At 53.0% G+C, this 26,962-nt stretch overlaps 2 protein-coding genes across 3 annotated transcripts; one reads left to right on the plus strand and one right to left on the minus strand.

The window, feature by feature from the left end:
* Positions 1-409: 409 nt before the first annotated feature.
* On the minus strand, positions 410-8,066 carry LOC144951501 (E3 ubiquitin-protein ligase TRIM11-like). Its single transcript, XM_078881823.1, has 7 exons — positions 7,263-8,066; positions 6,319-6,766; positions 5,793-5,891; positions 4,353-4,586; positions 3,670-3,692; positions 2,170-2,267; positions 410-1,266 (listed from the first exon to the last, which is right to left on the minus strand). Exons 2-7 carry the CDS (start codon positions 6,745-6,747, stop codon positions 710-712), a joined length of 1,440 nt encoding a protein of 479 aa, XP_078737949.1. The 5' UTR covers positions 6,748-6,766; positions 7,263-8,066; the 3' UTR covers positions 410-709.
* On the plus strand, positions 8,041-16,136 carry IDI1 (isopentenyl-diphosphate delta isomerase 1). Of its 2 annotated transcripts, XM_078881821.1 has the most exons (6): positions 8,041-8,117; positions 8,304-8,551; positions 10,933-11,111; positions 11,745-11,837; positions 12,261-12,391; positions 13,232-16,136. In XM_078881821.1, the coding sequence occupies exons 2-6, from the start codon at positions 8,454-8,456 to the stop codon at positions 13,547-13,549; spliced, it is 819 nt and encodes a 272-aa protein (XP_078737947.1). In that variant the 5' UTR covers positions 8,041-8,117; positions 8,304-8,453; the 3' UTR covers positions 13,550-16,136. The 2 variants fall into 2 exon arrangements, with proteins under 2 accessions (XP_078737947.1, XP_078737948.1); XM_078881822.1 differs by lacking the exons at positions 8,041-8,117; positions 8,304-8,551 and adding an exon at positions 8,582-8,712.
* The last annotated feature ends 10,826 nt before the right edge of the window (positions 16,137-26,962 follow it).

Consider the following 26,962-nt stretch of genomic DNA (forward strand, 5'->3'; position numbering starts at 1 on the left):
AACTATTTTTTAATTTTACCACGTAAGACCCCACTGAGCTATGTAGCTCTATTTCAGAAGCGTCCTGGCTGTCACAAATGATAGCCCAACGAAGTGGCTTACCACGTGGTCAATGTATAACAGCCAAATACTCTAAACACACTTTGATTCTAAATGTGGAGAGAAATAACGGAGGACCTGGAGAAAATTCCATGCGACCATCTTGCCACCGTGGTGGAAAAATCAACAACAAATCTACGAAACAGAATAACTTACACGGGCCAAGTGAACCTATCGCCATGACAAAGTGCCGCAGAGCAGTGATTAGCTCCCCTCCATCCCCAGGGAGGACAGGGACAAGTGTTGTTTGACTTGACGCCTTTTATTCCCAGAGCCCCGAGCCTTCGTCTCACTCTTCCCTACAAACCCCTCTCTCCTCCCCCACCCCCTCCCCCCAATCTGTATCTTTTGGGTTTTTTTCCCCACATCCAACGCCTATCTTCAATTAATTATTTCTGTAGGCGTGACCCCTTGACCCCTTGTGTGACCCGTACACTCAATCCTGGCCGTGTCCCCCGCACAGCCCCTACAGTATGACGGGAGGGGCTCGTGATGCAATGGGGACGTGTCGTTTTGGCGGTCCGTTCAGTCGGCCTCCTGCGATGCCGAGTGGAGAAACGCCGCGTCGCCCCCTCCACCCCGGCAACGCACCACGGCAGGCAGGTCGGTCTCACTCCCAGGGAGCGGACGCGGGACTCAGATCCAGAATCGTCAACGATTCCTTATCGTCACCTAAACACAGCACGGGGTGCAGAGGGCGAGCGAACGCATGCCGGAACGAGTGCAACGTCTCCACGGTGTCCGTGCGGTAGAATGACAGCAGCCCCGCGTCCCAGTCCAGGTAGACCCCGACTCTGCGGGGAGGCCGCTCCACGGACAGCGAGGTCTTCACCCCGCCATGGCATGCTGAGCAGCCGTCGTCATTTTTCCATAAAATCCAGGACGTGCGATTGGAGCCGAGGCTCGAAGTGCCTCTCCCTTTCCGTGGGAACATCCGATAGGCGACTCCGACTTGGCACCACCCGGGGCCTCCCACGTCCACCTCCCAGTAGTGCTGACCCGACGAGAAGCTCTCGGAGCAGAGGGCTTCGTAGTACCAGTCGATCCTCTGTGGGTGACCATGAGGATGAGCCTGGCTGCCACCACTCCGCGTCATCGTGTGGAGGTCCAAAGATATCTGAAGTTTGTTATCGGCTAAGTTTGGGTCCAGAGTTGGTGAGCAACCATCTGAATGAACAATATTAATACATATATTACATTACAGATAATAATAACACGAATCTGGTGTGAGAGCAAATATACGCAGAACTTATTCTGTCTCCACATATAAATTAAATGTATTTTTTTTATCCAATCGACCAATTACATATTGGCTTTCTAGACCAATATTATTTAGCAGTCGCGTAAGTCAAAGCAAACATCCTTTAAATGTCAAGATGGATTATGTTGAATTTCTTTCGCACTGTACATAACAAACGTTGCTAATCAAAGGTGTGGGGAAGGACACCAAACTAAAGGCAAAGACGATGCCCAACAACACAGACTCTCTGATGTCCGACAGCACCCAAGAGCTTTGCACCAAAGAAACAACAATGCCCAGAGATCTCACTCATTCTGTGACTCAACCACTCGGAATTCCATAAATTCAAAAAGACTCACACAGAGACCCATATACTCACACAGAGACCCACAGACTCACACAGAGACCCATAGACTCACGCAGAGACCCACAGACTAACACAGAGACCCATAGACTCACGCAGAGACCCACAGACTCACACAGAGACCCATAGACTCACACAGAGACCCATTGACTTACACAGAGACCCATATACTCACACAAAGACCCATAGACTTACACAGAGACCGGACTCACACAGAAACCCACAGACTCAGAGACCCATAGACGCACACAGAGAGCCATAGACTCACACAGAGACCCACAGACTCACACAGAGACCCATAGACTCACACAGAGACTGGACTTGCACAGAGAGCCATAGACTCACACAGAGACCCATAGACTTACACAGAAACCAATAGACTCAGAGACCCATAGACTCACAGAGACTCACAGACTCACACAGAGAGCCATAGACTCACACAGAGCCCGTGTGAATGTAAACTCACACAGAGTGGAGAGCCTGAACTTCTCCACAACTCCACTCAGCCAGCTCATGTCATCAAGCACTGACAAGTCGCTGGGTGGGGGTGTGGGTGGGGGGGACCTGAGGACGAGAGAGCAGCGAGGACTCCACGTGAGCCCCTTTAGCCAGGTGCGCTCCTATTCCACTTGCGGCAGGTGAAGGGAGGGGCTCATAGGAATATAAGATGATATAAACTCAACCAGTTGACGTAAAGCAGTCCCTCGGTTCAGGTTTTTTAATCCGTTCCACTAAAACTACGGGCGTGGCTGATTGGCTGAGGGCACTGCACAGCCCCACTTAGGAGCGCTTGGATTGGCCGAAGTTGGCGCGCCGCGTGCATAACGTAAACACGCTACCGTCAATCAAAATGTTAACGTCAGTCGAAACCGTGGAGCACTATGGGAGGTGGAACGTTAACCGAAAACTGATTTGGGTAAAGCCCACTGAGCTAATCACTCTTTTTTAGAGGCAACCTGGCCACACATAATAGCTCATATCATACGTGGGAATGTATAGTAGCGGCCAAATAATGTAAGCGCATGTTGATTCTCAATGTGGAGGACGGGAGCAAAACCGGAGGAGAAACCTGGAGAACGATCCATGCTGAGAGCAGAGAAAGAACACGCGGACTCCGAATATACAACAACAGGCATGGTCAGGGTGCGGGGTCGAACCCACGACCTCCTGCGTACCAGTATTTAATGCAGCGTCGCGAGCCGGGTTCACCTAAGCGGTGTGGAGCAACCCTCTATGTAATGCACACAACTCTTTGATACACAGAGAGAATCTCTCATAGGGATTATGGCTCACTTGCTCTTAGGAAGCACTGGCCGGGATGGTCAATCGGCTGATGAACTGGATTTGTTTTTACGCAGAGAGAAGAATTTTAAGTATTTGCATTGACAGGGCACTTGTCGACAACTCAAAGCACCTCGCATCTCACATCGTTGTTCCGTTGGCCTGCTGCAGTCTAGCCAAGGGGACCCCAGAAGCAGCTGACCCTGTGCGGCACAATGCGTATACAGCACCGGGTTGAACACGGGCAACCACTCTGCTGGTATGGAGAGGTGTTAAGTAAATTTGCGAGTCACTTCTGAAATGTGGTCAAGTTTGACAGCGTGATGCTGCCGCCACCACCACCACCACGGGATCTCACAACGTGTAGCGCGCAGCCGAGGGCGTGCAGCGTTCACGGTGCGTCGTGTTGATCAGGGGCGGCGGCTGGGGCTCGAACCTGCCAACCACCGGCGCCCGCTGTTCGTCAAATGCGTCGCGAGTTCTGCTACGTTTGTCAGCTGGGCCGTGTCGCAGGCCACGATTGGCTTCGGCGGACGGCGCGACTCATTGCGAGGCCAACCCGGCAAACGATTGGATCAATTGGGTTCCTGACTCATGAAATCCCCTCACGTCGCTCGAGCATTCACACCGCGAGCAAACGCGGTCCCAGCTTGGCGGCTGCGCGCAAAGAGGCTCAGTGCCATACCTGGGCATCATCTTCATATGGCCCTGCGGGGAGAGAGGTTGAGCATTGTTAACCCTTTCCAATTCCGATGGGTCCAGTTCACTGCTGAATCTCAAAACGTGCAAGCAGAGAACTGTAGTGACACGACCACACTCTGAGATACCTGGCGCCAAACTGTCACACGCCCTCCCGCATGGCCTTTTGGGAGCCTCAGTACCGATAGCGTTATTTTTTTATCTTTATCGGTTTCGTTCCGATGACATACATGTTAGTACGTCATGGGAAAATGGTTAATAAAATCACATCGTCAATACGGACAGAGGAGTCCAGTAAGGTGCCGTGTAGACTCAAACTCGTTCAGAATCCAGCTGCTCTCTTGTCTTTACACTGAAACATCCCTTTTGAGTATTTGGCTGCTATACATTTTCACGTAATAAGCCACTTTGTTGAGCTATCATTTGTGGCCAGGCAGCTCAGCGGGCCTTACCTGGTCAAATTAAAATAGTTTAGTTTAGTTTTACCAGTCACGTGTCGAGTGGACTATAAGATATTGCTGCTGACCCACAAGTCAATCAATGGGTTAGCCCCGCAATATTTCAGAATCAGAACCTTCATTCATACTGGAAGAATCCGATGAGCTATGAAGCTCTTTTTCACAGGTATCCAGGAAGTGACCAGAGCAACACCTGCGAGCATGTCCTCACCCGCAGCGCCGTGAGCGAGCCGCTCTCCTGCCCGAGATCCCGCAGGCGATTGGCCGCCGCCTGGAGCTCGCCGACCTCCCGCGTGTAACGAGCGATGCTCTCATCGACGCGGACCAGCAGCTCGTGCCCCGCCAAGTGCGCGCGACGCAACAACGCCTCCTCGTCCTCGTGCAGCCTCGCCCTCATGCGGGCGAACTTGCCCGAGATGCGAGCCTTGGACCTGACGATGGAATCCTGCAGAGACGAGCGGTGGATTTTATTCCAAATTACCATTTGGGACTCTATATGTTCACGGATGTGTGCTGTGAGTGTGACTGTAGTTCGTGCTGTTATAAATGCCGTATTAAATGCCACGTGTGGGTTCCTCTCGTTAGTGTCATGCATTATGTTATTTTGGATTGCTCACTAGATTTCCATTGTATAAAGTTCTGGTTGTTTAATAGTCATGTTTGTAAAATGTCATTCTCTGCAGCTCATGTCAACCTTCCCATGCCATGTAACTTGCTCGCTACCTCGTATCAGCTGTTCAATGCTGCCCCTGTAAACCGTGTATATCACAAACCTGTCAACCGCTTATCAGTGCTCTACCTTTTTACAGACCAATTCAGACCTTATTGGTCACCCCGTGCCCTTACACATCTCAACGTTCATCCTACAAAGTCCCATCACCACAAGGGACAAACACAAACAAGTAGACTTTTTGTTGATGTTTCCCCTGGTGATGACACCGTACGTAGCCAACCGTGCTAATTGGAGGTGCGGGATTCCAGACAAAGCAATAAAACGAGCAGAATCATTAACTCAAGCGGGGACTCGTGGCTGGGGTAGAGAGAGATGGGTTCAGTACCTGGTGTATTCTTGTGTCTCACCCACAGCAAGCCATGGAGTTAGTTATCCTGTCACGTGCTTTGAGGTGGGTCTCCAGTTGAGTTACCACATCGCAACTTTTACGACTCAAGCAGCAATATCCACCCCAGTGCAATATCCTGTGTAGTTGCCACACTCATTTTAAGACTCGCAAGGTTCACTAGAATTCATGGATTAGACCTTGCAAGGAGAGTCAACAACTCCTCATAGAATCAGAATCTTTATTTATATTGTAGGAATCCGATTGAGCTATAAAGCTCTTTTTCACAGATGTCCAGTGGGGGCACGGGGTAAGGACTTTACAACAACAAACAAAACAAACACACGATAGTCGTGCAAAGGACAAGAAAGGTAAACAAATCACCCAAACGCATACAAATAAAACTAAATCATCCCCGCCCTACCAGGCAAAGCCCACTGAGTTGTTAACTTATTTTTCAGAAGCATTTTTCAGAAGCAAACTGGCCACAAGTGATAGCTGAACAAAGTGGCCCGTCATTTGGACATTTATAGCGGCCAAATAGTCCAAGGGTGTCAGTCACGGGGCCACGGAGGCTGGCCCAGACCGGGTACCTGCAAGTCCTCGCGTGTGGCCTCCATCCGTCTCACGGTGGCCACCGCCTCCTCCCTCTGCTCCTCCACCGCTCGCGTCTCCTCTCCGACCACTTGTTTCTGAAAAAGACGCCGTGGTCGCCCCAGGGCCGCGTGGATTTTGCTCCGGGTCCTCTGGTTTTTTCCTTCCACATTTAGAGGCATGCATCGAGATATTTTGATTATTTTGCTGCTATAAATGTCCAAATAATGGGCCACTTTGTTGAGCTATCATTTGTGATAGCCAAGTCGCTTCTGACAATATAAGTTAATACCTCAGTGGACTTTGCATGGTAGGATGGGGATGGTTTCGTTTAATTTGTATGTGTTTGGGTGATGTTTAAAAAAAAAAATATTTGCGCGACTACCATGTTTTTCATAACTGTTGCTGTTAACGTTCTTACGCCGTGCCCCTACTGGACACCTGTGAGAGAGAGCTTCGCATATCATCGGATTCCTCCCGCAGTATGAACATCTTAAACACCCCGATTGTGATCTCAGCCCACACCTCGCGCGCCTCGTCCTCGCCCTCCTCCTCCACGGTGCCGACTCCGTGACCTCTGCGCCCACCGCCGCCAGGTGACCTCCCGCAACTTCGCTCCTCCGCGGCGTCCACGCCCGGCACGTGTTCACCGAGCACGTGGTCACCGAGGTGGGGCGCGCGTGGCATGGGGCGGCCGGGGGTGCTCGCCGCACGCCCGGCTCGCCGCAGCAGCCGCCGCCGCTCCACCACGCTGGCGAGCGCCACGCTCATCTTCAGCTGCGGGCGCACGGGGAAGACCGCTCGGCACTGCGGGCAGCTGGTCGGGTTGCCCGCGACCCGCCACGCGTCCTCCAGGCACGCGAGGCAGAAGGAGTGGCCGCAGCTGAGCGTCGAGGGGCAGGTGAACGTGCTCAGGCAGATGGGGCACCTCAGGTCGAGGTCGATGTCTGCCATGGTCGGAGGAGGACGCGGGCTGCGGGTTGCACAGAGGCACGAAGCGAGGTGATGTGAGAAGAGGGAAGTTGATTGGTGTACTGGTGACGAGGCGAGATGCTGGGTACATTTATGACGCCAGGTGATGTGGCAACGACACTTTAGCTTACACACACCCCCTCCACCCACCCACCCAGGCAACTCTTGTGTCAATATAAAGACTTGTCCTGCTAATCTCGAGTTCTCGCCTGGTACACACACACAATAAACGTTGAACTTTCGATGCGGATTCATATTTAATGTCGTGTTGGCTTGGCCAGTGTCAGCATACTTTACCGTCCGTGATCACGGTGATTATACAACACACACGAAACTCAACACATTTATCAACAACACTGTCGCCTTACAAGGCGAAATATATAATCGGCGACGTTTCGGGCAATGATCCTCAATCAAGGCTCATTCTCCACAAGGTACCGCCCTCTGCGAACCAACGATTGGAGATCCGTGGCCCGACAATTGTACCGAGGCAATACCCGAGGCTGATTGTCTAGGACTCTAGGTTGACGCTGCACAGAAGACGCTTGCTGTGTTACAAGAAGCCGACTGACTCCCAGGTCCGTGGCCCGTGAGAGGAGGCGCCAAGGCTGTTGTTTACAACCACAGCCTGCCGAGCACAGGAGACCAATGGCACGAAACGTCAAGCAGCCCGCAACAAACAGCGCGATCAAAGTCTGCGATAATGTAAGTCTTGAGGAGGCGGGTGGGGTGGCCCTCTCGCCGGGAAGACATCTCCAGTGTCAGGAGGGACGCCACAGCACTTGAAACCATTGTGGGCACGATGATGATGATGGTGGTGGTGGGTGTTTTCACTCCGTGTATATCGTCGAGGGCCGCGCTCAAGGCCACCAGGGGCCCGAGGGCCTTCCAATGGAGAGCACCGGCACAGAGCTGCATGGAGCTGCTCACAGAGCGGCGGTCAGGGTCCAACATGGTTGCACTGTACTCTGGTCGACCTGGTACTCGCCACGGTAATGTGGACTTTCCAGCCCCGTCCTTGCGTCGTGCCACGTTGACAAGCAGCACGCTCGTTTAGTCAGGGACGCACGACTATGGCTGATGACTTAGACCACAACGTCTGAAAGGGGTTAAGTTTTAAAGGAAAACCACGTGGATGTCGCACCCAGCGATAATCCAGAATCCTGATACGGGACATCCACCCCGCTTCTTCCAGGCTGTCACGACCACGAGCGCTACCCGCGTCTGATTGGCCCAATGGGATCACGCGACACAGTCCGCGTCCAGGAGTGGAGTCGCAGATTGCGGATCCAGGAGCCGTGGAGCCGCGATCGCCCGCCCGCCACCTCAGCCAGGAGCTTCCCGTCAAACTTGTAAGCTGTAAATCTGAAGTTGTTTTCGGTGAAATGTCATAGTTTGCATTCATCAACATTCTGCGTTTGTATAATTTATGTAAAAAAATTGTCTATGTTTCCATACTCGTTATACAATGTGCGACTGTTAAGTGACAGTCACGTGACTCGTCTGTGGTTTTTTTGTTGGTGACGTCATGTGTCTAGGTTCACGCGCCGGTGACGTCGGCGGGAGCGTCGTGACGTCAATTTCCACTTCCCCGTTCCGCCCTTACGTGACGTCACTTAGCCGCGCGATCCCCCCTACACCCCGCCCGCCCGTCCTCCGCCTCCAATTGGTCGAGGTCGCCTCGCGCCATGACGCGCGCGCTCCGTCACGTGATCGCGGTGGCCAACGGGGTCGTCGCGGGGCGGGGCCTGTGTCGCGCGCTCCTCGCTTCGTCCGCGCAGAGGAGGTGAATAGTCCCAGAGGGCGCGGGGCCAGTGGGAGGGGCCATGGGGGAGGGTGTGAAGCGGCCGGTGGAGCCGAAGTAGTTCCCGACACATTCGTGTGAGGAAAAGGCCTTTAGCACGCGCAGTGTAGCGATTTAAGTGTTTATCGCAAGGCGATTCCGAGGTAAGCGTGCTTTACGTGTCGATACTATGAAGAAAATGGCTATTACTTGAAACGTCGCCTATAAATATATGTTTTTGTTATTTGTGCACCACGTAATATTAAATAATTCGTGATTATATTTCTGTATCTCTTGTCATCAATGAGCTGTAAGCGTCGTACGGGATACAGCAGCAGCAGCCAGACACTCGGCATAAAATCATAAATACATTTTAACAATAATTTACGAAATGAACTAAACGTTGATTAAGCACAGTGATAGCATGACGCGCGCGTAGACATAATGCAGTCGCCTTGTGCATGCGGCCTTGTGCATTGCATTGCCAGGGGGAAATCGGGGGTAGAAAATGTATCTAAGCGTAGAAAATGTCTGTTTATGTTCGAGAGTTGCTGAGGGAACATTTAAGAAAGTGAATGTGAGAAAATTCGCTATTGTAGCGTTGTGTAGAAGACCATTGGGTGAGCGAGTGCCATGGGAAAACATTGTAGTTCATTAACACAACGTCGAGGATTAAGTGAAGCCAGCGTAGGTTCCCATTTAAAATTAAGAAAAGTCCCGCGTTCATTGTTTTGTTTACGTTAAATGTCACCTTTTAAAAGTGAAATAGTTAATTTCCCTAATTATTTTACTACGATTAATTACATTGTTGACTTGAGTTCCAAGTACTGTAATGGTCGAATCCTTGTATGTATATTGAACTTCTTTCGCACCGTACGTAGTGTAGTGTATAGTGTAGTATGTGTATAGTGTAGTATGTGTAGTGTATAGTGTGGCCAGGGTCAACGGTGGCGTGGTGTATTCCGCAAATATGGCCGACTGAGCGCGGGCACAAGCCGGCGTGAGTAGGTTAAACGTTTAGTTTATAAGGGCACCACGGGGTGACCAGCCCCTCCCCACCCAGCCCCTCCCCACCCAGCCCCTCCCCACCCAGCCCCTCCCCACCCAGCCCCTCCCCACCCAGCCCCTCCCCAGCCCACCCAGCCCCTCCCTGCACGACGGACACAATAATCCCCTGTGGGCTGGTGTAGCCAGGAGTATCCTACCAGTATTAATGTCTCTGCAATTAGTGTATTGTAACTCTCATAGGTGTTGAGCCTCGTGTTAAATCACTTTATTCCACTCGATTAAGGTTACTGTCACTGTGAATATGGGGTGGTTACGTCGAATGACTAAAGCCTTGGTGTCATGGTGAGGTTATTCGAAGGCGGTTTAATTGTGGGAGGATAGCACTGAAGGCCTAGTTGTAAAATACACGGCCCGTCACTGGTGTTGTGTAGTATGTGTACTGTATAGTGCAGTATGTGTGTATGTTGAACTTTTTTCGCACCGTACGTAGCCAACCACACTAATCAGAGGTGTGGGGGGGGGCGGAAGGACACCACCACTAAACACTGAACCAGTTGTAAAGAAACGAGTTTTTCAATCCTGGCGATGATTATTTAAAAGTGGACAGCTCCAGTGGCTTCCTAATGTCGGAAGCAAGAGCGCTCTAATCGGAATGCTTTATTTCGACTGCAGGAGGAGGAATCCGATGAGCTGTGAAGTGCTTATTTTCACAGACACAGCCAACTAGTAAGGGTTGTCACGTAAACAAAACGTGCCAATTCGTCACTAGTACAGCACACCGGTGTGTTGGAGAGCCAAGCCACACTTGTAAATGTTGTGGCTTGGCTCTCCAACTAGTAACGAATTGGCACGTTCTGCCCACGTGACAAGCCTTGCTAATTGGCTGTGTCCGGTAGTGGTGGGTTTAATGACACATTTATATATTTACGCGATCTAACCCAAAAAACTCTTATGGATTATACAAAAACGTAACGATAAGAGTGCAAAATAGATTAAAAGGTAAGGAAGCCACTAAATATGAATAAATACCAAATAAATGTAAAATATAAGTTCGATTTATCAAGCAAAAACAATAAAACAGTTCCAGACCACACCAAGGTAACACCACACAGTCCCTCAATAGAACTACACATCAACATGGATACTACACAAGTACGGATCAGAGTTACAAATCGCATGAGCAAATGTGACTGCTGTACTCAGCACTACTCTGCTTCAAGGATAGTGTTTTGAGGGAAGATTTTCGAGCGAGGAAGCCAGGTTAGAACCCACGGGCTTTGCCGCACCACTTGTTCCACCAGCGATCACTCCCGAACATCCCAGCCAGTGTCACACCGATAACCCGTGTCCCTACCCCCCCACACCACCACCGCAAGGCTGAGCAGCTTCTTGGGTGGCGCGATGCCGGCGGGAGACACGGCAGGAGACACGGCGGGGCTGGACGGGCGCCAGGTGGAACTGCTGGCCGAGATGTGCATCCTGGTGGACCGGGACGACGTTCCCGTGGGCGCCGACACCAAGAAGAACTGCCACCTCAATGAGAACATCCGCAAAGGTCCAGCGGCGCATGCGCGCCACCCCCCGCGAGCATTTCCATTGCACAACTTGCCGTATTCTCCGGGTTATGAGACTCGCCTTTCTCCCCCGTGTGTTTTGATGGCAAATTTGGGGGTGGTGCTTATAATCTGGTAGGTGTGTCGACGTCCTGCCACGGTGGCGAGATGTTACCTCCCTCGCCTGGTATGCAGGAGGCAGTGGGTTCGATCCTGACCCTGACGCCTGCTGTATATTTGGCGTGTCTCTCTCCCCGTGGCCGTGTGGATTTTTCTCCGGGTCCTCTGGTTTTTTCCTCCACATTTCATATTTGGCTGCGATAAATGCTGCTATAAATTTCAACGTGATGATAAACCACTTCGTTGGGCTATCATTTGTGGCCAGGTCACTTCTGAAAAAGAGCTACATAGCTCAGTGGGCCTTACTTGGTAAAATAAATAAAACATTTGCTTTTAAAAAAAAAATAACTTCATTGGCACCGGGCACAAGTTTCGGAGGTTGGCGTCTAGTTCGGCGTATGCCGTGGTCGATTGGGGTCGAGTGGTGGCGCTGCTGTTGCTACACAGCGGAGGGCGTGCGGGCGGGGACCGAACGGTGCTGACTTGAGTGGCGTGTGCGTGCGTCCGCTGTGCAGGCATGCTGCACCGAGCCTTCAGCGTCTTCCTGTTCAACAGCAAGAATGAGCTGCTGCTGCAGCAGCGTTCAGACGCCAAGATCACCTTCCCAGGTGCGTGCACCCTACGTGCGCTGTCGACACGGCGCTCCGTTCATCACAGGGGATCTTTGAGTGCTGTCCCCTCGTTTTCATGGGGTTTCGCCGTGTTCGTCGGTTTTCTCCTAAGATGTGGGTATCGGTGCGACTGTCTTGGAGAAATGAATGCAATGACTGTCATTATTATTACACCATTGGCTGTCCCTGGAAATGTGCAGGAGGTGGGGTTAGGGGTTAGTCTAAGGATTGTGAGTGAACTAGTATTGGTGGCTGGTTTACAAGTTGGTTAGGGGTAGAGGTATGTCTAGTACGAGTGACTGGTGTTGGTTAGTGTGTCTAATACTTGTGGCTGGTTGGCGAGTTTGTTCAGGCCAGGGGTACATTCTCTCGGTGTCTCTGTGCACACTGCTGCGTGTTGTTGCCGGCATGTCCCTGCAGGCTGCTTCACAAACACGTGCTGCAGCCACCCGCTGCACGTCGACTCGGAGATGAGGGAGGAGGCGGCGCTGGGAGTGCGGAATGCGGCTCAGCGCCGGCTGCACCAGGAGCTCGGCATCCCCATGGAGCAGGTGGGGACACGGGCTGATGAGGCACTCTTGATAACGAGTGCCACGGTGGCGAGATGTTCACTACCTTGCCTTGTGTACAGGAGGTCGTGGGTTCAATCCAGACACTGACGCCTGTATATCTGGAATTTGCATGTCTCCCCCGTAGTCACGTGGATTTTTCTCTGGGTTTTCCAGTTGTTCTCTCCACATTTAGAATAAACACGCAATTAGAGTATTTGGCTGCTATAAATTTCCACATAAGCCACTTCATTGAGCTATCATTTGTGGCCAGGTCGCTTCTAAAAAGAGCGATATATCTCAGTGGGCCTAACTGGTAAATTAAAAGCGTGTTTAGTATATAGTTTAGTGGAGGAGAACGCTGGTGGTGGTGTTTAGCCAATGTTAAACTGGGCATGGAGTAATGAAGTTGGACCAATGCACACTTAGTCCAAATTACATTTCGGCTTTGTTCAACGAGCTGGGCTGAGCATGCGCTGTTAACAGCAGCAGCAGTCGACAGCAGCCGCTTCCTCGCCTTGCTGCTACGAGCCTCTAACCTGCAGCCAGCCATGTATGAGCCATTCTCCACAGCCTCCAGCCTTCACAGCAGGAGCAGCAGTCGCCGACCCACCACCACTCTTGACTCCCACAGCCAGGAGCCCTGTGTGCCGACAGCGGTGGTCTTCTCCCGATTGTGTGCCACGGGCATTTCCAAAACGTTGCAGAATTTGCAACGCGCACGGCGGTGCGGGGTAACCCACGGGCAAGCGAGCATCCAACCAGAGCCGCCACAAACAGCTGCCCGAGCTCCGTGGTCCGATATTTGGACGTTTGGCCAATGTCGTCGTCGTGAATCGGCAGGTGACCCCGGAGGAGCTCACGTACCTGACGCGCATCCACTACGAGGCTGCGTCCGACGGGGTGTGGGGCGAGCACGAGGTGGACTACATTCTCTTTGCGCGCAAGGACGTGGAGGTGACGCCCGACCCCAACGAGGTGCAGAGCGTGCGCTACGTGACGCCGGACGGCCTGCGCGAGCTGCTGGCACGCGCGCGCGACGGCTCCACCCTCGTCACGCCCTGGTTCCGTCTCATCGCCGAGTCCTTCCTCTTCCGCTGGTGGGACAACCTGCACGACCTGGAGTCCTTTAAGGACCACGCCACCATCCACCGCATGTGATGCGGAAGGCGCGTGGGGGCGAGGAGAGCCCCAGGGCAAACGGAGAGGCCCGCCCGATAGGCCCGTGCCTGGCGATTACGGAGCAGTGGCGATTGTGCGAAAGGGTCTGAGAGGGGGGGGTATGGGTCCACCCCCTCACCAATGAGCAGCAGTGCCCCCCCCCCCACCCCCTAAAGTGCCTCTTTATTCAGAGGCAGATTCTGAAGAGCAACCGGGTAAGCACGTGCGCTAAGAAGTGATCCCGGTCGATGCTGCTGCTGATGTCACCTCTACTCTGCCACAGAGTGACAAATTAGACACGAGACATCAGAGTCGCCTTGTAGTACCATCACCACTTTCTGGATTTAGGTTTTCCACTCGTCACGTGGTTGGCACGTCCTTCATTGACAGCTGTACATTTCCATCGTCATTATCTTCATGTTGAAAGGCCGCTTTTACTCTCATCACCAACAGCACCTGGTTTTTGGTCTTCTCTTCCCCTCGCTTGCCGACTTCCTGGAAGCCACCCCAATGCCCATCTCGGTCACCTGCACTTCTCCGTCCTGCACATGCACCTCACCATCATGACGTCCTCTTCTTGATCACTTCGACAGGAATCTCTTGCTGTGTTCTATTCCCAACCTCAAAGTTGCGTACCCTCTCCTCATCCATCCTGCGTGTACGTGTCTCACCTCTTTCCCGAGTACACCCACAACCTTTTTTTATATCGTGTTCTGTTCGAACTTTCAAGTCGCTTAATCTGTCCTATGATGAATTTGCTTGCATCCTCCACATTGTTTATGTAGACACCATCATCATCATCGCGGCACTATCCACTGCTAAATGAAGGCCTTCCCATACCATTGCCATGTCACGGCCTCGCGATGGTATAATGAAATCCAGCATCTCCGCTTATGCGAATGCAATCTCCTGTGGACGTCTTCTCGAACGCGTTTCTCTCCTCAGGCTGCCTTTCTTTCCGTCGTCTCAGCCCATCATGCCTTCTGCCAAAGCCCACTCTGCTTACTGGTCTACATGATGTCTTTCGTCTTGGGTGTGTCCTCTAATCCACGTGTTCCTCTTCCTACTCTAACTTCGAGCATGCGCACCTCTTCCGTGCTCCTTTGCGCCCTCTTCATGGTTTGTGTTGTAATATGCACAATACATCTTATTGGCCACAAACACAAATGCTATTTTGGTCCAATGAAGTTTTACATTGAGGATTGGGTGTATAGGCAAGTGCCTCCCCTGTCCACCACTGTTTTCTGAATCAACAGCTGCTGTGGAATGAGTCGGCAGCTTTACCCCAAGCCCCGAAGCTGGTCTTGTCGTTGTCGGTTTACGTAGATTTAACTTTGTGTGCAGATGTTTTAATCGCGGATGAAACTGATTCGTCTCGGCCGATTTCTTGAAACTACTAAACTCGCTGCTCGAGTAATTTGAAGAAAAGTTACCCGTAAATTACTCCTTCTACGGAGCGTTCATCGCCCTGCCACTGCGAAAGCTTGGCAGGACCCTCCTGAGAGAGTCATGAGACTCGGTAAGACTTTGCTGGGTCAACGAGCGTAATCCTAATAACATTAACCAGGATGTTTAGACTGAACACGAGGCTTGCGCCTCGGTATTTGTGTACGAACGCCTACGGTTTCCGTTGACGCGTAAACTGCAGTGGAGATGTCTGCGGAACACTCCGCACAATGTCGATTAAAGTGTCTCCAAGCTCGCGGGAGCTTGGAGACGATGCTCTTGACCGTTCATGGTCAAGAAATTCCACATTCTTATGGCAGTGGCCAGTCCATCTCGTGAGAGGATGACCATCGTTCATCAGATTCTTCGAGGTGCCTCACCTCTGCGCATGACTGTGCTTCTTGTCAAGTTGCAGGTGGTTTTTTTGTTTCGTGGTTGCTGAGCATGGCCGGCAACCAGCGGCGCTCGTGAAGGCGTCATGGATTCGAGTTTGCGTTTCTCAGATTGAGGAGTGCTCCGGGAGCTTGCTTTGTTTGTCTTTGGAAGCTTGGGAGAGAGGAGACGACGGGAGAGTTTTAAACCGGAGTGGAGCTTGGAAAGCAGCGGAACCCGAGTGGAGTTGGGTGGCTGAACGTGGTGTGGAAGAGGCAAAGCGGTCGGCCCAAGTAGATTGTCTCTCCCCCCCCCCGCTGTAAGGCATGGGGGTGGTAGGGATCGATAGCCGTTCATGGGAAGTCACCATGGTGGTAGCTGCAGAAGAGGTATGCACTGAGTGTGAAACGTGTAAGAGGCTCGTGTACTTTATCCGTAAGACGTTGCAGTCTTGTCAGAGTTGGTGTCAACAGCTTGGCTGCAATCGCCTACAACAGCGGTGGCAGTAATGGCAGTAATGACAGTAATGGCCTGCACTGCCCGGAGCCGATCTCCAAGTGGCTGAAAACGAGGCGTCAACATACGGCGGCTTGTGTGGCTGTTGCAGGCAGCCGTGAGAGGTGATGCGGAGCGATGATCCTCTTGCCCCCCGGCTGTTCCCTATTGGGGAATTGTGTCGGGGAAACGTGTGGAATAGGGCTTGCCTCCTCTCCAATGCATAATGCTTAAAATGGAATGTAAAGAATAAATCTTTCAACACGGTCCTGCTTCCGAGCCTCCAGCAACGGGATTGAACATGCGAGGGTTCATGTTAAGTGTGGTTTAGACACGAACTAACAAACCTGTGATGTCCCTGGTCCTGGTGTGAGATGTGAATGCCTCACCTGGTATACAGGTCGCTTGGTTTGAGCCCGACTCATAAAGACATTGAGTGCTCATTTTACAACTTCACAGTGGAACAGTTTTATAATTTGAGAAGTTGCAACAAGCCCTTATTGGCGTTACCCAACAGCGGTCATCAGCCTGTCGCCCACCACCATCAAGACCACTCGCTGGTCTCCGCTCCCAAAAACAACTAACGTTGCCAAGGCCACACTACACAGATCACGTTTACGCCTCAAGTCAGTGTGAAGCAATGACTTTCATGTTGTGTTCTGTTTGGCGTGTCACGTTATGTATTAATGTATCGGTGCGTTTTATGACTGCTGACATTCCCCGCACACAATGTATCCTGCACAGGATCCGTGGCACCCCCCCCATAACCACGGTTTCAAATTCCCCCCCATCTGATGAAGGTGTGAAGGTAGCAAAAGGAAACGCAGTAAGGAGCACACGTATGTACATGTTTTTTTTAATTGTCAGCGGAGCGATACAATCACGCACCACTCCGAGGCACGGTCACACAAACACATTTGTCATATTTCATTGGGTTTGTATTTTGCGTCATCTGCTTCAGTTTCGTCCTCTTGTTGCCCACCGCGTCCAGCAGCACTTCTGACCATCGCTGTTATACACAGGGGCAGGAAACTGATCCTGAATACAATCACGTACTTGTTTATAACTTTGATAATGTTATTGTTATTTTGCGTTAATGTTTTTGTACGTTTTCCGTCATTACCAACTGCCCTATTCAAGACCTGAAAGAGAGACAGGCAGCACTAATACAGCCTTCCAATTATTTACACGCACACACTCGAAGAGGGGGGGGGGGGAATAAAACCGAAACTCAAGTGTGAAGTTATGCAAGTCAAGCAGGACACACAAGCAACAACCCTCGCTCAGCCCTCAAGTCGAGCTAGCCCAGCCTGCAGCACACTCCAATCTAGTCCACGGGTCAGAGCAGAACTGGGTTACAACCTGAAAGAGCCACAATTTCGTGGTACCGATTTATGAGTATTGAGATGACTATTGATAAACACCATTTCTTTTAAAATGGTTATCACATTTTGCACTTTTGGATGGCCACGCAAAATTATTGGAACCCAGTCGAGTAATGCCACCTCAGGTGGGTAACCGTGCGGGTGAGATCTGATTTGGGCTCATGAACTAACAAAAGCCCCTCCCCCCACGCGCCGTTTGAGTAGCCGAGGCTGTGCCGCTGCACCCAACCAGAGGCCACCAGGCACATGGAGCCCAAGGTCAGCGCAAGAACGATGGGGTCCGCATGCTCGCCATGCCACTCGCAAACAAGTCCAGCACATTTACAAAGTTAACGACCAGACGGAAGCTCGTGCTCTGACGCAACGCGCAGCGTTGGGCTCGGGGCGAGCCAGGCTGGACAGGTCGTGTGCACTGGCTCTGCGTGCGCAGCCGCATGCAATGGGTCTTGCCACAAGAGAGCAGTGGTTACAGCCTGTCTGGACCTGCAGGACCACAGCCAACTCCCAACAATCGACTGCGGCCTGTCATGCACCAATAATATTTCAACAATCCAACGACGGTCCTCTGAGGGCTGTACAATGTAAATGGAAAAAGCCAGATAAACTTAACTCTTTACCATTCCAAGATGGTTGCAAGTTGCAGGGTGGGTGTCTCGCTCACCGCCAAATCTCAGAACGCGCAAGCAGTTAGCGTTAATTTTATTCAGCAGCGTTTTTAAAGACATTGTACTCACCACACAGAACTGTAGCGACACGACCGCTCTTGATATCTGGCGCCAAATTGTGCCGCGCCCTCCCACATGGCCTTGTGGGAGCCTCGGTACCGTTCCGTATTTCTTCCGACGACGTACGTGCACATCGGAACGTACACGTACGTCATGGGAATGGGTTAACTTGCTCTTTATTGGCTCATGTATAATTTAAATAGTTGTGCAATTGGCAGGAAAACATTACTGTGCATCTGAAATCGTTTGGCGGACCACTTCTCACGGCATCACGGACCACTACGGGTCCACGGGCCACAGGTGTGGTGGAACCACTGCGCTAGAGGTCACCTTTATCATGCAAACCGGCTCCCACAGGGCTCCGCTGAGAGCAATTAATACAATAATCCGTTACACCATGCAAGATCAATGAGACTTCAGTGCACCAGCCTATGGGCCTTCTGCGCCGGCGCACGGCAGGTCTTCAACGTTGCACCGTGCGGCTTTACACGCTACGTGAAAGTTCTGCACCAAGTCCGACGTTTCGCTTCACGTGCTGGGAGCTTCCTCAGGAACTGAACTTCAGTTCCCCAAGACAAAGCGACAACATGTCAGAGAGCAATGTAAAGCCTTGATTTGACCATTTTGTATTCTTGGTTCTTTCGGTAAAGTCACGTAGATAGAAAATAAAATTAAAAGCAAAAAACCGCCGCACAGCTTTGCTCACTTTGAAAGCCCTTATAAGCATATCAAAGTGAGCAAAGCTTATAAGCAGTTGCATTTGGAGGCGATCGAAACGTCGTGGTTTTTTGCTTAATTTTTTTTCTATCTCCGTGACTTTACCGAAAGAACCAAGAATATGAATTCCTACAGTCACAAAAGTTAAGTAAAAATTTTACCATTTTGCCTTTGCAGACCGAACATCTTGTTGATTTGACTGGGGGCGGTTTAAACCGCTTGATAACTTCGCCTGCTAACGCAGATGCTGCCAGAAAACATGGGATGTTGATGCCGGTACGCATGCGTTTTATTTTATCTTTACATGGTGCCGGACAGACCAGTGACTGCCCGCTTGCAATTTGCTGAACTCGCTTTGCTCACAATCACAAGCGCACAATGCATTGTGGGGTTGAAGTGAATGGGGAACTGTGGAACGGGGGGGGGGGGGGCGCGAGGTGGTTGAGAAGGCAAACTTGGTTCGTTCGTTTGATTCGCAGCCACAAAGCAACGGGCCACGGGCCAAACTACGATTCGGTTTTCCGCAAAGTGGCGAAAATGCAGCGGTCACAATTGATCAAAACAGCCGACAACACCGAGTTTGTGATAACACGTAGACTTGTATAACGGTGATTTACAGACGGAAGGCCGCCTTGCGGTGTGTGCTGGTCATGAGGGTCGTTTGACCGAACTTCACCACGCTGGTCAATGCGTCTTGGTGGAGGCGGGGGGGATATCATTCGCCACGAATATCGGTCGCTGATGGAAATTTAACGCAGGGAGCTGGGTTCGTAGAAATAATCTCTGCGCGACCATTCCTAAGTTGAAGAGCTTATCAAGTATTTGTATCGGCTGTGTAAAGAGATCATGAACCACTAAAGTTTAGCCAACTCGAGTGGCACTTGGCAGGGCAGACGTTCAGTCTGCACCCGCTGACTGCTGCAAATTGGTTACGTCACAAATCTTATCGAACATTAAAGCCTCATTTGTAAGCAAATCGGTTTATCGGCTACGCTTTGACCAAACCGTGGAGCGAAACGTCACGACAGCATGCAGAGCAACATCCAGTTGCAGCAACCCAAACACACGGCGGGGCACCGTGCAGAGACCGCCAAATCCCACGCAACCGTTGCGACACCGCGGCCGGTCAAGCGGGCGCGTGGCGGTGGTTGAACGGTCACCGAGGGGAGGTGAACTTTAACCCTCGGAGAAGTCAGACGCCCCATATAGGTGGGCCGCGCGCGCACAAACACACAATCAGCCACTCACAGCACACACACAGCCACTCACACACACAGCCCCACATTCATTGGCTTCGAGCAAAATAATCATAGCGGATACACGAGAGCCATACAGAAAGGTGCGAGTTACAGAGCGTACACACGCGCGTACGTGCTTGTACAGCCACACTACGCATACACGCATATGCACATCACGCGTCGGCGTGCGTTAGTATAAATATACAATCGTGTGCACGAGAGGCGGCGGAGGCGGTTTTCTCTACAACTATTTGCAACTGCCGTGGTGCAGTGGCACCGTGCCAGAGTTTGATTCCTGGCCGGAGCAACCGTCACGTCCCAGCGAGCATTGGGCAGTACCAGTTGATAACCAGTCATGGAAATTCCACATTCCCATGGCAGAGACGTCCATCCACAGGATGAGCACTGTTAACATCTCTCGAAGGGATACCACGTTGTGCTGCATGTGAGATGATGAGGACTGCACAGCGAGCCTCCCAGGGAGGCGTCTGAGTTTGTTGCTAGGGGCCAGCGACAGAGCGAGCACTTGCCGATGATCCTGGGTTCGAAACTGGGTTTCCGACGTCGCCCGTGGGTTTAAAGCGGGTTCGCAAAACGAGCAGCGAGTTGACGAAGTACAGAAACCCAGAACCCCCCACATTTGAAACGTTTCTAATTCCCGCACCGAGTGGGTGAAAGGCATTCTGGCCGTGAATGAACGCTTGCTTTTGGTTCGACTTCCACGTGAACAATGCATTTCTCACGGGAGGGAGAGTGGGGAGCCCAGGTGTGGTTTGGGAATTGAAGGGGTCTCCGTCCGTCACGATATCCGGCGTCCACAGGGCATTTTCTCACGCGGGGTGGTGCACTGCTCACCGCGAGAGTTCCGTATTGGAATTTATTGCCCAGGCAGCACCGCGCCGATGAGTAGAATTTGAATGGGAAGACGCGGAGAGCGCACCGCTTTGAGTGAACCCTCATCGACACCGACAAAACGCGTTCGCCACCTCTCGCACACAAACGCTACAACGCGCGCGCGCAACAATTCTAGGACGTACGCAATAAGTACACGCGCACATACATACGTATCGGCAAACGCACGTCACGTGTGTGAACATTGCATTAACAGGATGGGCATGGGGGGGGGGTGAGGGAAAGGTGAAATTAACACAACAAAAAAGAAGAAAATCTGGATAAAGAAATTAATAAAACATTCCAAGCATTTACGCCGTGCCAAAACGATTTCCGCAAACTACGCGTGACGCTCGTATGTACAGTGTATATATTACAAAGGCAATGCTCTTCTGCCCTCATCCCCAGCGCTAATTCCCCATCGTGCATCCTGGGAACACAGGGATGCACGGGGAGCCCCCCCCCCCCCCCCCCCCTCCTGAATTTGCATCCGGCAGCACGTTCACTTCGCCTGCTGCTGCGCGCTGGCTGCGGTGGACAAGGCAAACTCGCAAACGTCGCGGACTGCACCACGGCTGCCCCCCCCCCCCCCCCCGTAACGGGCACCGGCTCGCCCAACGGATTTGCCAGGGGCCAAAAAGTGAACATTGGAAATGAAAGAAAAGCGGTCAAACACGGCCGGGGCACAGGCTCGAGGGTGGTGCAAACTGGCCAAACGGCAAAGATCTCCGCCCTCAGCCCTGCCCAGCACGGCCACGACGTGCCGCCCAGTGCTCTCGCCGACGTGAACCAACCAATGGCGAGTGGTAGGCCTACGCTTAAGCCTAGCCAATGAGTCAACACGAGCCACCCGCGGTAGACCTCCGTAACCATAACTCGCCAACGGGCCACAAGTGCTCTCGCACAGCTCGTGACTCGCGCTAGACCTACGGCGAAGACTGAACAGACTCGCCAACCGGCCACTCGTTCGAGCGCTGACCGCAACCAACTGGGCAACCGGCCGCTGGTACGAGCCCCAGCGATGGCCGTATCCCAGCCCCGCACACCACCCCAGTGTCCTGCCACACCCCGGTCACGTTTTGTTCGCTCGTCAGTTCCGGTGTTCAGGAGGCACATTCTTGCGCCCTTGCAGCCGTCCCGATCTCGCTGCTGCTGCCACGGGGGGCGGCACGCCACGGCACACGAAATCCGTCGGAGGGGAAACGAGAGAGACACGCGTCACCTCGCGTTCGTCGGGCCTTCTCGGGCGGCGGCCACGCCCTCGCTTGGGACAGCGAGTTGAGGGGGGGGGGTCCAGGCTTCACGGCCGCTACGTCCTCGCACACTTCTAACGTAGTTGACGGGGCCCAACTCGGCCGCGGCTCGCTCAGCATTGACGTAGTTCGGAGGTGGCGCCGTGGGGAGCCGGGTAGTGCAGGTGGTGGGCCCCGCTGCAGAGGCTCTTGGCTGGGGGCGGCAGAATGAGGCCACCGCCCCCGCCCGCCCCCTTCTACCAATGCCGGTTCGGCACTTGGAGGCGGAAGAGGCAAGGCGGCGGCACGTCAAGAAGTTCGGCGTGGAGGTCAGAGGTCAGAGGTCAAGAAACGCGCAGGAACGCGAGTCTGCTGGCTACCGGTGGAAGCTGTCCGTCGATGAATTGGCCACGAGTGAAGTTCCACTTGCTTGTGATTGGTTGTGGCCAAGACTGCACACACACACGATCCGTTGATGTTGAAGACGGCATTGCTCGTAGCCGGCAGTAGAAAGTTTTTGCTCGAAATTGCCTGTTGGTAGACCGCTTGCTCGCAAATTGGTTGATAGGAGAAAGCGGCGCTTGCACTCGATTGGTCGATCGTACGGATCGCCCACGTGCGATTGGTCGATCGTACGGATCGCCCACGTGCGATCGGTCGACAAGTCGTGGGTCGGGTCCCACCGCCCACTCGTACCGCGCGCAATCGTGGGGCAACGGCCCGACCCTCAATGTCAACGTGCCGCCACCGTCGTCGAGCACTCGCGACCTCCGCTGGGGCTCGCGGAAGGTCGACCCCACAAAGGAGCCCAACCGCCCCCCCCCCCTGAACGTTCTCCCAAAGTCACTCGCGCGGGAGCGAGCAAACGCTACAGCCAACGCGACATTCAAACCTCGGCGGCTCAAAACAAAATATTACATACACGGTATACACATAAATTACAGTTACTGTCGTTGTGTCGCCAAGGCGACAACTCGCAATCCACGTGCTTCTTCGGCTGACTCTTCAAGTAGAGCAACGCGATCGCTGTCCAGACTCCAGCTGAAATGATCAACCCCGCGGGTTTTTTCTTCGTCCCTTCCGGAACGGCCGGTTCAGAGCCGAGAAGATCTACCTGCCTCACATTACGCACCGAACGACGCGCGAGAACCCAAAAGCACAGCGGGGATGGGAGGGGGTGCAGGGGAGGGAGGGGGAACTGCGCACAACGCGGCCGGTAAAACGCACACGGCGCACGGCAGACGACTCTCAACGGCGAAAGGCCGCACGAAGGCGACGGACACCGCCCGCACCGCCCCAATCCCCGCTCTGTGCGAGAGCTCCGCCGAGGCGCGACTGCATCCATCCCCACGAGGGTCTGGGTACGGAAACCCTCGACGGAGCGGCGGTTCCACGCGTGAGCGTTTACCGTGCAAAACCGTGACAGTCCGCATATTCCCCTGCCCCCTCCACCACCACATCACCCATTCCGCGAACGCGAGTCCCCCCTGGTGATATTTGTTCTAATCATTTTTGTGAGACACGAGTCGGGGGGGGGGGGGGGTCGACTTCAAAAGCCGCCGTGCGTGCGCCACTCACGCCCACGGCTCCCCCGGCGACGGCGTTGCGCGTTTTTAACGATCAAAAGTGCGGCGCTCAGATTCTGTGCACGCACGCGCGTACCCCCCAACGTAGCAACCATTTCTCCAGCGGCACATCCCAACCGAGCCGGCGCAGGACAGCCCCCCCCCCCCCCCTCCACCGCCCCTCTTCCAGCACAGCCAGTTTTCCCCCTGGCCGAGCCACTCGGCCCAGAACGACGTCCGCATCTGGACGGGAGTGGGTCGACGCACGGCAGGGTCGCGGGCGAGGCGGCGGCGGCGGAGAAGAAGACGTACCGGGAGAAGAGAGCGCTCGCGCGTCCACGCTCCATTTGGCGGCACCAACGCCGGCAATCGGTCGTGCGAGGCAGCGCAAGACGGCGCCGGACCCACCGCACGCGGCAGCGCAAGGGGCTGGCATTTTCAAAACCTCGCACCGCACAGCACGCACACTCACACACACTCACACGCACGCACACTCACACACACACTCACACACGAGCATCGCCGTCTCTCGCCGCAACTGCTTTTGAAATGGACAGCAGCGTCGGGACACACTAAGTGCTTTACGTCCAAATTAGTTTTTTTCACAAGCGGATTTTTTTTTAAACTATGGAGGCGCGAGCAGCAGCAAAATAAGAAAAAAGCACGCAGCAAAAAGAATCCAAAACACGACACAAATCCACGACCTCCGTTTCATCCCCAGCCGTGGCTATCCGCGAACTTAGAATTTGCGAGCCACCGTCACAGCCTCGGGGACGCCGTGTTTACCCGGCGGTCACAGCTTGGGGCATAATAAGCCTCAGTCCCCGCAGGATCTCGGGAGTGAATGAATCCCAAGCCATTCCCACCGAGTTAAACTACAAACTTTACCAGGTGAGGCCCACTGAACTACGTAGCTCTTTTTCAGAAGTGACCTGGCCGCAAATGATAGCTCAACGAAGTGGCTCATCATCATCACGTGGACAATTTATAGCAGCTAAATACTCTAACAGGCGTGATGTCGATTCTAAATGTGGAGGGAAAAACCGGAGGACCCGAAGAAATATCCACGTGACCACAGAGAGACACGCAAAATATAAAGCAGCAGCAGCAGGCGTCAGGGATCGAGCCCACGACCTCCTGTAGACCAAGGCGAGGGAGTTGATTATATTGGTAGTTTGTGCCGTCCGGGCTGTGCGGTTTATAGATCTCAACTTCGTTTGATCCGCTAACCCCGAATTAAACATCGGCAAAAGTCAAAAATTATATTAAAAGAACACCAACTTGAAAACTGGCAAAGGTTCAGCGTCAAGAAAGTAGGATTCTGCCGAGTAGGCAAACCAAGTAAACGAATTAATTATCTCACGAAGCACAACATGATTATGTGGCATATGAAACAATAATACAGTAATACAATCTATCAACAGCAAGAGGAGAATCGATGAATCCGTGGTGGGTTTGGGTAAAAATAAAACAGAGTGGGTTCTCGAGTTTTTTAAGTCCACGTTTTAAAATCGTCGATGTTTACACTCAACAAGGATCCGACGATACGTGTCTGGTCGGCATTCGAATAATCGGTGATTAATCGATGGCCGGGTGGAGGAGGGTCCCTCCCGAGACACCAACGAGCAAGCCCCTGCGGCATAGGTGCACCAGTTCACGACCCGGTTTGTCGTGAATCTCAAATCTCAACAGGGGTTCTCACCTGCACTTAACCCTCTCATGCACGAGTTATACACCATTTGTTTTCTTTTTGGTGGGGGGGGAGATGGGAAGTAGGGGGATAAATGTGATTTTAGGAGTTCAAGGAACGTGTTGAAAAATAATTTCTCGTTTAGTTCTATAAATAATCCAGCTGGGTGGGTCAGTGGTACAGCGAGCAGCTCACAATTTCAAGTGTAAATCCAGGTTGGGAGGGGGTGGGTGACTCCGTGACTCGGCCCATCATTCCTCCCGAGGTCGATAAAACAAGTACCACTGTGAGAAAGTCAACAGTGGGTTTTGTCCGATGGATAGATTCACACCTGCCATAGGAATTAAGAATTTCCAACACTGGCTTCTGCAGGGCTGTAAACAGATGATGAACACTGCATTGATGCTCATCAGAGCAGGAAATTACTTTACTTTTTTTTCCCTTACGTGTAAATAACAGTGACCCACCACCTGTGGACATGACGCATGAGAGGTTTAAGCGGCGTGCTGAACGGGACATCCCACACCACTTTGGCAGTTGTGACCGCGACGTGCACAGCAGCAGAGACGGAGAAACAGCCGGAAGAGGCTCCCCCCCCCCCCCGCCTGCTCGCGGCAGACCGAGCGGTCACACGGGACACGCACGCGGCCCACTGACAGACAGGGGGACGCAAAATGCGGACATTTTGCCACGGGGCCTCGTGCAAAAGAGGGCCCCAAAACAGATGCTGGCGCACGGCGTCACGGCCCCGGCTTTCCTCTCCGAGTCTCAAGAGTCTTTGATCGTGAGGCTAAGAGCTGGCGAGGCCTTCCCGGGTGAATAAGAGGCGGCCGCAGCCAACCCATCGCCGGACTTCGTCTTCCCCCTTTTCGTTATTTTCAGACTCGGCGCGCGGCGCGCCCAACGGCACCTCAACTCACGGGGAAGTTTCTCCGGTTAGGTTCCACGCCGCGTGCTGGCGGACCCCCGCACGCACTGGCCCAGCAACGCCAACACAAAAATCTCGTTCCACACAACTTGCCAAGGACGAAAATAAAATAATATTCACGAGGACGACGGGAGTAAGAATCTAAAATTAACTTAATCACAGCTGAGCCGAGTCCAGGCCCATCTTGTAAACACAAAACCTGCCCACAGCTCAATGGAAAAGAATCGCTCAACGCTCACGCGGGGGTGGGGGCGGAAAATGTCGCCGCCCCCAAGTCTGCCGACACTCGGTCTGCACTCGCACGCACAAAGACAAAGATCCCCCAGGTAGCCCGAACATACTGTTGGGGCAAGTGCTGTTAAGCAAGCACCAGTGAAGGCCGGCACGGCACACGAGCGGGTGGGGCGGTCAGCACCGTGGCCGGCCGCCTTTGTCTCCCTGGTGGCGATGTTTACTACGCACCGTACCAGGTACTCATTTGAATGAGGCCGAGTCGATCCATGGGGAGCCCAGGACCGGTTCGGATAATCGTCACTGGTGGTGTTGGCCGTGAGCAGGAATCTCGGGTCACCGCCGAGTAAGCAGCGCAGCTCACTAACCGCTGCACGACCGCTCACCGACACTCGTTCTGCATTAGCACACTCACACACACTCGCGCACACTCGCACATACACACAGATCCCCGAGCGTAGCCCGAGATGCGATATGCGCCGTTAGCAAGCGCCTATT

This window comes from Lampetra fluviatilis, chromosome 62 (assembly GCF_964198595.1).
Source record: "Lampetra fluviatilis chromosome 62, kcLamFluv1.1, whole genome shotgun sequence".
Classification (NCBI taxonomy): Eukaryota; Metazoa; Chordata; class Hyperoartia; order Petromyzontiformes; family Petromyzontidae; genus Lampetra; species Lampetra fluviatilis.